This window comes from Dama dama, chromosome 13 (assembly GCF_033118175.1).
Source record: "Dama dama isolate Ldn47 chromosome 13, ASM3311817v1, whole genome shotgun sequence".
NCBI classification, from domain to species: domain Eukaryota; kingdom Metazoa; phylum Chordata; class Mammalia; order Artiodactyla; family Cervidae; genus Dama; species Dama dama.
The window spans coordinates 49,781,755-49,796,432 of record NC_083693.1 but is presented as its reverse complement, the minus strand read 5'-3'; the positions used below and the strand labels follow the sequence as shown (position 1 = coordinate 49,796,432).

Sequence of the window (14,678 nt, the reverse complement as noted above, 5' to 3'; positions counted from 1 at the left end):
TGAGTTTCTTCTATTTTAATTTCTGTTTCAACTTGAATGCCTTATCTTCCCTGTCCATCTTGGTCACCTTCTTGGGCTATTTCAGGGACTACTTCTTGCCATCTTCACAGCCAGATATGGCTCCTGCCCCTCACACCCACCCTTTCTCAGACCCTGCCCTTACTTTTTAAAATGTGACTACTAATACATTTGTAGGGTGTATCATGTTCTCTGTAATTCTTGAAAATGAAAATTGGACTTACTGTATTTTCTGTTAATTTTATTTTGCTGTAGGTTTTAGAATTAATATGCACTCGTGAATCAGGAGCAGTCTTCGAGGCTGGTGGTTTGAATTGTGTGCTTACCTTCATTCGTGACAGTGGACACCTGGTTCATAAAGACACCTTGCACTCTGCCATGGCTGTGGTGTCAAGACTCTGTGGCAAAATGGAACCTCAAGATTCTTCTTTAGAAATTTGTGTAGAATCTCTGTCTAGTTTATTAAAACATGAAGATCATCAGGTAATTAAATAGCTTCTGTGTACTTTATTTTCAAAAAGCGATTTTATAGTGTCCACTGGTTATAACTATGGTATAAAGTTGACCCTTGAACAACCTGGGGGTTAGAGGTGCTGATCCTCTGCACAGTTGGAAATGTGCATATAACTTTATAGTCTGCCATCCCTATCTGGGGTTCTAAAGCTATGGATTCAGCCAACTATGGATTGTGTAGTTCTGTAGTATGAATTTAGTGGGGAAAAATATCCACATATAAGTGGCCCCATGCAGTTCAAACTCATGTTGTTTAAGGGTCAACCTTAGTGTAATTGGAACTTTTTGTTTGATGAGGTAAGGATAATTTCTCTTTCTCTCATCTTCTCTCTCCTTTTATATTTCTATATGGTAATCTTTTTGTTTGTTTGTTTTGGCAGTGAGACATTTTAAATTACAAAAGTGGCATGGGTTTATTCTTAAGATTTAAACATTTTAGAAATATATTATTTCTAAAGCTGCACTTCATACCCAGTGAAATTTGTTGGCTCAGCACAATTTTGCTTACTTAAAAGGGTAGCTTTCATTCAAGTAAAACAACAGTTTTTAAAATTTTAAATGTATAAATTTTTGTTAAATTATCATCTTTAGAAAATAAAACTTGAGTTTTAGTGCCTTTTTACCATTTTGATGTTAATTATTTTCCATTGCTATTCATCAGTTATCTTGGCCTAGTTATGTGTAATAATAGTAAAGATTTATTGAGCTTTTTACTGTTAGTCTAGTTTCTTAACATGTATCATCTCTTTTGAGCTCATACAATGAATTATAGGTACTGTTACTATTCCCATTTTGCAGGTAAGAATTGAGGAACAGTTAAGTAATATCCTCAGGTTATAGAGTTACCAGAATGAGGAGTCAGAATTCAAATCTAGACTGGTGGTATCCTTTGCTGCAATTGCCTTTCTTAATAGTTCACTGTTGAAGTAAAGAGTACTAGTCCTTTTTAAGTGAATTTTATTCACATGCATATTCTTTACATCATTAGGTTTCAGATGGAGCTCTGCGATGTTTTGCGTCACTAGCTGACCGATTTACCCGTCGTGGTGTTGACCCAGCTCCATTAGCCAAGCATGGATTAACTGAAGAGCTGTTATCTAGAATGGCTGCTGCTGGTGGTACTGTATCAGGGCCATCATCGGCTTGCAAACCCAGTCGCAGCACCACAGGAGCACCTTCCACAGCTGCAGATTCCAAGCTGAGTAACCAGGTGTCAACAATTGTAAGTCTGCTCTCAACACTTTGCAGAGGCTCTCCAGTAGTAACGCACGTAAGAGTGGTTTTGAATCTTATTTAATCTTTTCAAAGAAGTGTCTTTGTATAATGAGAATAGATTAAAACTTTTTTCCCTCCCATTCTCTTTTTAGGATCTCCTGAGGTCAGAGCTTCCAGATTCAATTGAAAGTGCATTGCAGGGTGATGAAAGATGTGTGCTTGATACCATGCGTTTGGTTGACCTTCTCCTGGTGCTATTATTTGAAGGACGAAAGGCTTTGCCAAAATCTAGTGCTGGATCCACTGGCAGAATCCCAGGACTTCGGAGATTGGATAGTTCTGGGGAGCGCTCACATCGGCAGCTTATAGACTGTATTCGAAGTAAAGATACCGATGCACTTATAGATGCAATCGACACAGGAGGTTGGAAAATATTTTTTAAAATATAAAAAGATAACTGAGATAAGGAATTATTTTTAATTTCTAGGCTTTTTTTTTTTTTTTTTTAATTTTTAAAAACTTTTAGCAGTTGTGTCAGAAAACAGAATGGCCAATGCCTTCCATACCTCCCCTCCCTATGTATATAAATTATCAGTCTGGTGCATGGTAAGATCTGAATAAATGCTTTTTGAATGAGTAAATGAAATTAACCTGTTTTATTGCTGGAAGGAAGTCATACCAATTCTAAGGTTAAGTGCAGATTGAATTGAGGGCTGTTGTTTTCTTAGGATTAATGGAAACTGACCCAAGTGAATTTTCATGATATATAGTACATTTTTTTAGACTGCTTCATGAGCTGATCAGCAAATATAAGCTGGTGACGGATACTCATGGGGGACTCCCTTGACAGTCTGGTGGTTAAGACTCTGTGTTCCCATTGCAGGGGGCACTGATTTGACCCCTGGGGTAGGGAACTAAGATCCTGAATGCTGCACTGCATGAAAGTGAAAAGTGAAAGTATTCATCACTCAGTCGTGTCTGACTCTTTGTGACTCCATGGACTGTAGCATCTGTCCATGGAATTCTCCAGGCAAGAATGCTGGAGTGGATTGCCATTCCCTTCTCCAGGGGATCTTCCTGGCCCAGGGATCGAACCTGGGTCTCCCACATTGCAGGCAGATTCTTTACCATCTGAGCCATCAGCACGGGGAAAATAAGTAAATAGAGAGATGGTATAATAAAAAGAAAAGATCTTCTGGGTCATCAGACTTTTGCTTTGAGTATAGATGTGGTTTGGCTTCTTTTCCTCAGTTACAGCATGAGGCAACTAATACTCTCTAGTTTTATTGTATATTTAGTTTTTTTATTTCTTATGTTTATTTTTAAGGCTTATAGCCTTGTGAATCCCCAGTAATTTAAAAATTTTGGAATACTTTTTCTTAGCAGAATTTATGTTTGCTGATTATTTACTACTATATAATTGACCTAAATGTTTAAAATTGGCCATCTATTTAGTGATTATTAATAACAGTTAATAATACTCTTTAAATGGTTCCCACTTTAGAAAAGTTCATTATTATTTTGTTGCCTTTAAAAAAGATTTATTTTTTTCCTTTAAACTTTCAGCCTTTGAAGTAAATTTTATGGATGATGTAGGTCAAACTCTATTAAACTGGGCTTCTGCATTTGGAACTCAGGAAATGGTAAGCTAATAAATAAAAGTTAATGTTTTAAATCAAAGACAGAAATGTTAATAAGGCAACTTTATGATTCTCCATCATTTTACAGGTAGAATTTCTTTGTGAAAGAGGTGCTGATGTTAATAGAGGTCAAAGGTCATCGTCATTACATTATGCTGCCTGTTTTGGAAGACCTCAAGTAGCAAAGGTAAAATCCAGGGTTTTTAATTATTAATTTAATATTTAATATTTACATTGTTCTAAAACTAGAATAATATAAAAACTTTTATTTGGAGAAGCCATACTTACATACTCTCTTCATTCCCTCCATTTTCCCTGGCCCTCTATAGGTAAGCATTTTTTTTTTTTTTTAATCTTTCCATTTATTTTTTTAATACAGGTTCAAGCAAAAATATTTTAAAATATTTTTTTAAAATACAAAATGTAACATATATACTGATCTATACTTTGCTTTTTTCCTTTAAAAATATAAATTGTTAGTATTTAATTATTGTTTAATGATACACTAGCTTCCCTGGTGGCTCAGATGGTAAAGAATCCTCCTGCAAGGCTCAGATGGTAAAGATTGAACCCAGGTTCGATCCCTGGGTTGGGAAGATCCTTGGAAAAGGGAATGGCTTCCCACTCCAGTATTTTTGCCTGGAGAATCCTATGGACAAGGAGTCTGGTGAGCTACCATACATGGGGTTGCAAGGAGTCAGACACAACTAAGTGACTAAGTGCATATGCAATACACATTGAGACCTCTCCCTATTAGTATATAGAGGTCTTTTTTTACATCTGTATACTTAACCTGTACAAATGTATTCAGCCAGTCAGCTATTGCTGAAAACTTGTTTTTCCCCCCGATTTCTTTCTCCTGGTAATGAACAGCTTTATACATGTTTCTGTTATTTCTGTTTATCAATCTAGCAGATATTCTGTTTGCAGAAGAATCATAATAGCTTTGATTCTTACATTAGCAAAGGACTTTTGTTGTTCAGTTACTCAGTCGTGTTTGACTCTGCGACCCCATGGACTGCAGCATACCGTGCTTCCCTGTTCTTCGCCATCTCCCAGAGTTTGCTCAAATCTGTTTTTTACATTTGTTCCTTTGTTTTATTTTTTAGATTCTTTATATAAGTGAGATCATACAGTATTTATTTTTCTATGTCCAACTTATTTCACTTAGCACAATACCATCAAGGTCCATGCATGTTATCACAAATGGTAAGATTTCATTCTCTTTTATGACTGAGTAATATTTCATTGTATTTGTATATACACCATGGATCTCAGTTCCCGAACCAGGTATCAAACCTGTGCCGCCTGCAATGGAAGTGCCGAGTCTTAACCATTGGACCACCAGGGAAGTTCTTTCTAGCATTATCATTGTGATTAGAAAAAAAATACATGAAAAGCACTTAGTATAGTAGTTGGCACATTGTATGTAGACACTTAAATGGTAGCTGCTATTATTGTCATGTTTATGTTGTTAAGAAAATTCTTTGTTAATAACTTAGCCTTCTAGGTGATCTCTTCACGCTCAACTTCTGTCGGTTTGAATTGGTTAATTTTTAGAGGGAATGATATTTCTAAGGGTAGTAAAAATTTTTACTGAGCATTTATTTTTTTTGAACCCATGCTGTTTTTCAGTTTTAGATATCTGAGAGGGAGAAAGAACCAAATGAATTGTATCTAATCTTAGCCTATTTTGGTTATATATTAGCCCACAATGAACTATAGCTGCCATTACTAGTAATGATATAATAGGTACTCATTAAGCAGTTATTCTTTACTAGCCAGGGTCTTAAGCATTTAACATGTTTTATCGTTCTTCTGGAGAAGGAAATGGCAGCCCACTCCAGTACTCTTGGCTGGAAAATTCTATGGTTGCGGGAGCCTGGTAGGCTACAGTCCACGGGGTCACAAAGAGTTGGACATAACTGAACAACTTCACTTTCTTTCTTTCTGTAGTTCCTTTTGGAGAAGGAAGTGGCAGTCCACTCCAATGTTCTAGCCTGGAGAATCCCATGGACAGTGGGGGCTGGTGGGCTTCAGTCTATGGGGTTGCAAAGAGTTGGACACAACTAAGCAGCTAACACACACACACATCATTCTTCACAGTTTCTTCTGTTTTTTAATTGATTCCAAGATACTACCTCCCACCGTACACATTTCAACATCTTTTAAATTAGAGAGTCTTAGAATTGGTGTTGGCCAGATAGAAGTTAACAGCATAGTTATTATTACCTGTCCATGCAAAAAAATTGTGGAATGGATTTTAGTAACTTGGGTGAAAAATCCTATCTGCTAGGGCACTCTTAGAAACTCTTGTCACTAAACTCTTTATGGCACAGATGACAGCATTCTCTGTTGTATAGACTGAAATCTAGTACTTCTGTTAAAGTAAAGAAATTGAGAAGAGAGGCTTGATGGGGAACATGAAAGGTTCAGATGTGAACATACTTAATTTGAGATGTTAATAAATAACCAACTGAAATCTATACTTTTTTCAAAATATAAACAAACAACTTTAGAGTGTTGTGTGCAAAGGCAGAGATTTGAATTGATAACCTGCCTGATTAAGTAATTCTGTAAGTCTGCATTCTGAAGTATGTGGATGCAATTGAAGGTCACAGAACTGTACATTGAAGAAATAAGGTGTTGATCATTAAATCCATGTTAAATGCTTTTCCTTTCTAGACTCTCTTACGGCATGGTGCAAATCCAGATCTGAGAGATGAAGATGGAAAAACTCCATTAGATAAAGCTCGGGAAAGGGGCCATAGTGAAGTAGTAGCTATTCTTCAGTCTCCAGGTGAGTAGTAGTATCTTTCCTTTTATGCCATCTGCTATTACTTTTCAGCTTCACTACCATAAAAGTAGCTTTTTGTAGACAAATGAACTTCCTTATATAAAGAAATAATTTTCTTGAAGTAAAGTGATTTTATACACACGCTCTTATATTTGACAAACCTATACCAGTGTACTGTTCTGTGTTCTTTGAGACTGTGGCTGCATGATTCCAAAAAGACCAAATCACAAGTTTAAGGGTGTGGGAATGTCATAAAGAATAGTTGGTTATTGTGTAGACAAAATACTTTGACCAAATGTTTAAATTTTCACAAAGTAGATGAATGCAGAGTCTCTGAAATATTTTTGGAATTTTTCATGGTGTCGCAAAGAGTCGGACATGACTGAGCGACTGAACTGAACTGAACTGAGAGTATCCAAAATTATCTCCTTAAGTTGTGATTAAACTCATTGGAGGTACATATGTTCTTTAGTATTTTTATGAACATCTTTGATAGATACAGTGTGCTAATTTGGTTATTGTTAATTAGGATAGCTATCGTTGAGTACATTTTAATATTTTTTCCCTGAAAATTTTTCCAAAAAATGTATTTTATTGAACAATATTTGTCTATAGGTGATTGGATGTGTCCAGTTAATAAAGGAGATGATAAGAAAAAGAAAGATACAAACAAAGATGAAGAAGAATGTAATGAGCCGAAAGGAGATCCAGAGATGGCACCTATATACTTGAAAAGGTTACTGCCAGTATTTGCACAAACATTTCAACAGACTATGCTGCCTTCAATAAGGTAGCTATTCATACTATTTGTGTTTACTATTTATGTAGTTTTATCTATCTCCCTTTTCCAGAAGAATGTGACATTATTTTAATATTGAAAAGGTATGGTAAGAATAAAAATTAGATTGGAGATTAAATCTTTCCTTCTGATGATCTGACTTAAGTAGTTTAGAAAATCAAGAAAACTAACCTGACAGTTTTTGTAACTCTCTGAATATCAACTCTAGAGAAAATTTTTAGGTACAGATAACATTTATTGAGCTTTACAGAGGCCTTTTTGATAGAGTCAGTGTAAATGGGCCACTTAGAGGAGTTACCCAAAGAATTAGGACTTGGCTCTCTTTACACTTGCAAGCTAGTAAGGAAGACATGAGTAATAATACAGAGTGGTAAGTGGTAGATTATATTCCCCGGGGACATAAATGATTTAACAACTAATTGGCTGGGCAAATTGGAGATTTTATGCAGAGATGAGATTTAAGTTGGGGTTTAAAGGATATTCGGACGTTTTCTAGGGAGATAGATTTAGGAGGGTCAGTGAACAAGAATATGTACACAGGCATGGAGCTTGGGGTCATTTCATCCTGGTGTGGGTCCTGGTGGCCCTCCCTCTGCGGTGTGTCCAAAGTCTGCCACGTTTGTCCATCTGTTGCTAGTACTCCGGTCCAAGGTACCATGGTCTGTAGTTTGGCTGCTATAGTTGCCTCTTACCTAGTCTTTCTCCTGTTTTTCTCTCTTGTCCCACTACAGTCTGTTCCTACACATTAGACTGAATTCATTTTTAAATCATGTCACATCACCTGATTTAAACCCTCCAGTAGCTTCTTGTTTTAGTCACTAAGCCATGTCTGACTCTTCTGCAGCCCCATGGACTGTAGCCTGCCAGGCTCCTCTGTCTGTGGGATTCTCCAGGCAAAAATACTGGAGTGGGTTGACATTTCCTTCTCCAGGGATCTTCCCGACCTAGGGATTGAACTTGCATCTCCTGCTTGGCAGGCGGATTCTTTTCCGCTGAGCCACCTGGGAAGCCAAGTAGTTCTTAGTTGGCCTTAAATAAAACCTCACTGCTTAGCTCTCAGGCTTGGAAGGTGTCTTGTTTAAATCCCAATCAGCTCTCTGACCTCATTTAGTACTATCTAACCCCTAGTCTGTTGCACTTAAACTATGCTAACCTTCTTTCTGCTTTTGAAACTTTGTATGTACATTCTTCCTTTGAGGGTTTTGCACTTACCTTTCTTTTTTGGAGATTTTTTAGTCTCCAGAGCTTTTGAATGGTGGGTTGCTTCATTCAGGTTTCAGTTCAAATGCTTATGTCCAGTGACAGCTATCCACCCAATTTAAATTTACCCCTAAGACATCATAATATTTTATTGTCTTCACAGAGTTTACACTGTCTGAAATCTTGGTCTTTGAGCTTTTTGTTTTATTCTCTGTCTCCACTCTAAAGCTGTGTTTAAGTGATATAAGGCAGTATTTGTCTTTCTCTGGCTTATTCACTTAGCACAATGCTCTTGAGGTCCATCCATGTTGTCACTTAATAGATTTTTAAAAAAATCAGTTTGCCAAGTCTGGATTCCATACTGATGCACATTTAGTATGTATGAAAATGTATAGAATCCTGGATCAAAGAATCCCTCTACTGAAGAAATAAAACTGCTCCCCGCCAAAACACTGTTTATTTTATTGATTGAAAAGCCTGTAAGCTAATGCTCACAATTTATATAATACTGTTAAACAGGAAAATTTTATGTTATGTATATTAGGCATGGTGAATTGGTTAAGAGATGAGTTTGAGCTGAGGCTCTACTTTATTAGCTCTCTGACCTTAGTAGACTTACCTTTCTTTATGTCCTTTTTTTTTCATCTGTAAAACTGAGCTAATAAAACTACTTCATAGGATTTGTTAGATAGAGTAAATGACATGCAAAGTTTTTAAAGTACATACAGGTGTTCCTGGCTTATAATGACTCAGCGTGATAGTAGCCAGATAGGTAAACAACATGTGAACATTCCTGTTATTTTAATTGAGATAAATCAAAACATAAAACTATTGTATGTAAATACTGATTCTACATCCATATATACATAGCTGTTAACAAACACTAGAGGGAACTGATCCAGTTAGGCCAGTTTTTCCTCCTTTTGCCTACTGTATTCTATTATGTGCTTGAATTTGTAATAAAGGATATTTTAAATTTAAGGAATGCATAGTGTTATGAAATGCACCTCGGGAGAGTTGTGAAATACGTGAAGGCCACATTCTGAGGGAATACAGCTGCATCAGATGCCTCCCTTAGATCCTGGTAGTGATTTTTGCCGCTCCATCCTTTCTGTGGAGAAGTCACTTCAAGGGCAGTGATATTTACAGCTTGGTGCCCAGACTATTGCTAGATGCTCAGAAAACATGTGTTAAATGAATTGCTAACTTTTATATAATAGACCAGTGTATTACCATTTTGATGTCTGTGGTTATGTGTGTCTTCTATTTTAAAAGAACAAATTGCTTATTATAAAGTTGAGGTTAGTTTATGTGACATTATTGAGTATCTCCTATGCTCTGAGCAAAGCAGTAGATAAATAGAAGGGAAAGGAGTCATGCAAGTTGTTAACAATGGGAATATTTGAGGGCATGGGATTATTAGGATCTCATTTAGAGAATATAGTTATAATGAACATTCTTAAGTTTGACAAAGCACAAAAATGCTTAATTAAAAATTTTATTTCAATATAAATCATCAGGTGTTTTAAGAGTTTTATATTTGGAGTTATAGACACCATTTATCAGTAATTGTGCTATTTTTGATTTTCTAAATTATGGAATTTTAGCAATAATGCTGGTTAAATATGACAGCACATGTAAGTAAATTACAAAAATGATTTGTTTTAATGAGCTCAGTGAATAATAAAAAATGAAATTACCTCAAAAATGAATGTGTACCTAGTTTTAGTATTGTCTTAGTTTGTTTTTGTATTTAAAAAATTTTTTTTATTGGAGTATAGTTGATTTACAATGTTGTATTAGTTTCTGCTGTAGAGCAAAGTGAGTCAGTTATATAAACATATATCCACTTTTAAAAAATATTATTTTCCCATATAGGTCATTACATAGTACTGAATAGAGTTCCCTGTGCTATTCAGTAGGTTCTTACTAATAGTATTCTTATATTAAGTATATTTTTAGCAGACTGTTTAAAACTTAAATTGGATATTTTAATTTTAACTTTTTTTTTTTTTTTTAATTTTAGCTTCTTATCATGGCTACCTAAAAGTTCTTTTTTTTTTTTTACTTTTCAAGGAAAGCAAGTCTTGCTCTGATTCGAAAAATGATTCATTTCTGCTCTGAAGCACTCTTAAAAGAAGTTTGTGATTCTGATGTTGGTCACAATTTGCCTACAATACTAGTGGAAATCACTGCAACTGTTCTGGATCAAGAGGTAAGTTTATTGTCTTTTTGAAACTTCTGTAGTTTTAATTTCATTAAATAGTAGTAAAATTACTTGCATCCTAATTTTATTAAATCATTTTGTCTCTGCAAATGAGTGTATTTGTCTATTCCACGCAGCTAAGCTTATTTTTACCATCTTCTTTTAATTTCCTTCTTTTTCTCCCAGGATGATGATGATGGCCACTTGCTGGCTTTGCAAATCATAAGGGATTTAGTAGATAAAGGTGGCGATATATTTTTGGATCAGCTAGCCAGACTTGGTGTCATTAGCAAAGTGTCCACTTTGGCAGGTCCTTCCTCTGATGATGAGAATGAAGAGGAATCAAAACCAGAAAAAGTGAGTGGTGTTGATTGTAATGGTATCTATTGGGAACAGGGTTTTTGTTTATTGTTTTGATTAATTGGAGGCTAATTATTTTACAATATTGTAGTGGTTTTTGCCATACATTGACATGAATCAGCCATGGATTTACATGTGTTCCCCATCCTGAACCCCCCTCCCATCCCATCCCTCTGGGTCTTCCCAGTGCACCAGCCCCGAGCACTTGTCTCATGCATCCAACCTGGACTGGAGATCTGTTTCACCCTTGATAGTATACTTGTTTCAATGCTGTTCTCTCAGAACATCCCAGCCTCGCCTTCTCCCATAGAGTCCAAAATTCTGTTCTATACATCTGTGTCTCTTTCTGTCTTACATATAGGGTTATCGTTACCATCTTTCTAAATTCCATATATATGTGTTAGTATACTGTATTGGTGTTTATCTTTCTGGCTTACTTCACTCTGTATAATGGGCTCCAGTTTCATCCATCTCATTAGAACTGATTCAAATGTATTCTTTTTAATGGCTGAGTAATATTCCATTGTGTATATGTACCATAGCTTTCTTATCCATTTGTCTGCTGACGGGCATCTAGGTTGCTTCCATGTCCTGGCTATTATAAACAGTGCTGTGATGAACATTGGGGTGCACATGTCTCTTTCAGTTCTGGTTTCCTCGGTGTGTATGCCCAAGAGTGGGATTGCTGGGTCATATGACAGTTCTATTTCCAGTTTTTTAAGGAATCTCCACACTGTTCTCCATAGTGGCTGTACTAGTTTGCATTCCCACCAACAGTGTAAGAGGGTTCCCTTTTCTCCACATCCTCTCCAGCATTTATTGCTTGTAGACTTTTGAGGAGTAGGGTTTCTTTTGAAGAAATGTAGGTCCAATTATGATGGGTTTTGACAATTTGACAAAATAATGGCAATGTGGAGTCATACTGTAGTTTTTAAAAATTTGGTCACTTTTCGGTGGAGTCATACTGTAGTTTTAAAAAATTTGGTCACTTTTCTTTTAAAATGTATCATTGATAAAACTTGCAAAGAAGTTGCAAATAAAGAATATCAGGACATTCTTTATCCAAAATCAGTAATTACTAACATTTTGCCCCGTTTGCTTAATTGCTTACAAAGACAACATGTGTGCATGCTCATTTAAAATATATTGTTTGAGGGAATTTTGTGGTGGTCTAATGGTTGGGACTTTGCGCTTTTACTGCCTTAGTGCTGCATTCAATTCTTGGTCAGGGAACTAAGATCCCACAATCTGCTCAGCATGGCCAGAAATAAAAATAGAATAAAATAAAATATATTATTTAAGAGAAATAGGATAGATTGTGTCCCTTTTTATACCTAAATTATTCACCACAAAACCAGGACATTGTCTTATATAATCCTAGTATAGTTATCAAAATCCGGAAATATAATATTTATAAAAAAATATTATCTAATCCAGAGACTTATTCTAATTTGCTGTTGTCTCTAATAGCAAACCCCTTCTGCGCCTACAACCCTTCTACCTCTCCACCTCACACTTCTAGAATCCAGTCCAGGAGCACATAACATTTAGTCATCATGTTGTTCTATTTCTCAGCTTTCTCTTTTATAGCCCTGGCATGTTTTTGAGGAGGAGAAATCACTTAATTTGGGCAATGACCCTTACATTGTGTTTGTGCCATGTTTCTTCATGATTTGATTCAAGTTGCGTGTTTTTAGCAGAAAGGCTATAGTGGTGATGTTACGGTGATTTTGGTGTAAAATATGCCTTCTAAGAGGCAAGTGATGTCTGTTTGCTCTCCTGCTGATGGTTAACTTGGATCAGTTTGTCACGTTTATCTCTGCCAGGTTTCTGTATTGTAAAGATACTTTTTCCTTTTGTAATTAGTAAGTAATTCATGGGGAGATAATTTGAGACTGTGGAGATATGCTGTTTCTCATTAAATTTTTAACCACTAGTTTCAGTACCTATTGATAATTCTTGCTTTAGGTCGCATGTCAAAAAATACACCTTATCTGTCTCTACCGAGTGCCAGCAAGGGTTAAGTCCTGCCATTTAGTGAATGCTACCTAAGTATTAGCGACTGAGTAATACTATTTTTGAGAGAATGATAGAGTATGGATTGTAGTTGCAGAATCCTTCCTGGTTAAGGATGAATGTGTATATTTCCTAAATTACTGGACATTTAACAAAAACCAAATAAGAAGTGTTATCTGAGTTCATCCCCTTGGAATTCTTTCAAAAGATAGGTTACAGATTCCAGCAGTCTTTGTAGAAATTAACAAACAGATTCTAACATTTATATGAAAATTATGCTACTGCTGCTGCTGCTGTCATTTCAGTCATGTCCGACTCTGTGTGAACCCATAGACGGCAGCCCACCAGGCTCCCCTGTCCCTGGGATTCTCCAGGCAAAAACACTGGAGTGGGTTGCCATTTCCTTCTCCAATGTGTGAAAGGGAAAAGGGAAAGTGAAGTCGCTCAGTCGTGTCCGACTCTTAGCGACCCCATGGACCACAGCCTACTAGGCTCCTCCATCCATGGGATTTTCCAGGCAAGAGTACTGGAGTGTGGGGTGCCATTGCCTTCTCCGATATGAAAATTATAGGAACCTAGACTAGCCAAATTATCCTTTGAAAGAAAGCTGTAGTAACTAAGAAAGTGTGCTAGTGGTGTAAAAATAGATACATATATTGTCAGTTGTTCAAACAAGTGCTAAGGTAATTCAGTCAGGAAAGGGTGATCTCTTAAAAATTACACTTGAACAAGTGGATAACATATGCAGAAATATGAAATCTCGCCCCTTTTAACAGAGAATAAATCATGAACTAACATTTATGAACTAAAACTGTAAGGCTTCTAGAGGAAAAAGAAGAAAATCTTAGTGACCTTGAGTCTGCCAGAGGTTTCTTAGATAGGACATTAAAAGATTATATTATAAAAGAACAACAACAAAAAAAATCAGTAAATTGTTTTCATTAAAATTAAACTTTTATTCTTCAAAATACATTATTTAGAAAATGACAAGACAAGCCAGAAAATTCTTCGAAATTTTGTCCAAAAATATCTTTTTTTTTTTGGCCATGCTGCTTGGCTTGTGGGATCTTAGTTCCCCAATCAGGGATTGAACCTGTGCCGCCTGTTGTGGCAGCTTGGAGTCCTAACCACTGGACTGATTTTGACCCCCTATTTTTTTCAGCTGTATTGAATCTTTGTTGCTGTGCGCATGGTCTTTTCTAGTTGGAGTATTGGGGTGTCTTTTCCTGCCATTCATGGTCTTCTCATTGCAGTGGCTTCTCTTTTTGTAGAGCACAGGCTCTAGGGTGTGTGAGCTCAGCAGTTATGGCAAATGGACTTAGTTGCTCTGTCTTCCCAGACCAGGGTTCAAACCTGTGTCCCCTGCATTGGCAGGTGGATTCCTAACCACTGGACCACCAGAGAAGTCCTGGCCTTGATTTTTAATGGACATGTTCAGTGCCTGCAGGGATTCCTGGCCAGCCATTTTTCTAGTACTTGAAGAGATATTCCATTGTCACTGGATGTGCGTAGTGTTATATACTGTTAAGTTTGCCTTAGTTTTTTATCTTGTTCCTTTGTGTGTATTGAATCTTTTCTTCCTCTGGCTATTCTTAAGACTTTGTAACTTGTTTTTAGCAATTTGTCTTTCATGCGCTTAGCTGTGTTTAGCTTGTATGTGTGCATGCACATGTGGGAGTCAGCCCCGGCTCGGGATTATTTAATTTTCTCTGCTCTGTGGGCTTACAGTTATCAGATTTGGAAAAAGTCTCAACTATTGGTATGAGGATTTTCCACTATGGCTGTTTGGAATGCAAACGTATGATCACCCTGTGTGACCTCTGAAATTTCCAGCTTACCATTTTCAAATCGTTCTTTGCCCAGTCTTATGTGTAACATCACCTGTACACAGGTGGTCTGATACTCAGTAGAGAT

At 36.5% G+C, this 14,678-nt stretch overlaps 1 protein-coding gene across 5 annotated transcripts in view; it reads left to right on the top strand.

The window, feature by feature from the left end:
* HECTD1 (HECT domain E3 ubiquitin protein ligase 1) overlaps positions 1-14,678 on the top strand; it is a 74,381-nt gene that overhangs the window by 19,114 nt on the left and 40,589 nt on the right. For all 5 annotated transcript variants that reach the window (XM_061159060.1, XM_061159058.1, XM_061159057.1 and 2 more), the window contains exons 4-12: positions 274-501; positions 1,520-1,801; positions 1,899-2,169; positions 3,313-3,389; positions 3,475-3,573; positions 6,072-6,186; positions 6,799-6,973; positions 10,259-10,397; positions 10,575-10,745. In XM_061159060.1, coding sequence (XP_061015043.1) covers positions 274-501; positions 1,520-1,801; positions 1,899-2,169; positions 3,313-3,389; positions 3,475-3,573; positions 6,072-6,186; positions 6,799-6,973; positions 10,259-10,397; positions 10,575-10,745 — 1,557 coding nt within the window. The remainder of the gene's footprint in view (positions 1-273; positions 502-1,519; positions 1,802-1,898; positions 2,170-3,312; positions 3,390-3,474; positions 3,574-6,071; positions 6,187-6,798; positions 6,974-10,258; positions 10,398-10,574; positions 10,746-14,678) is intronic.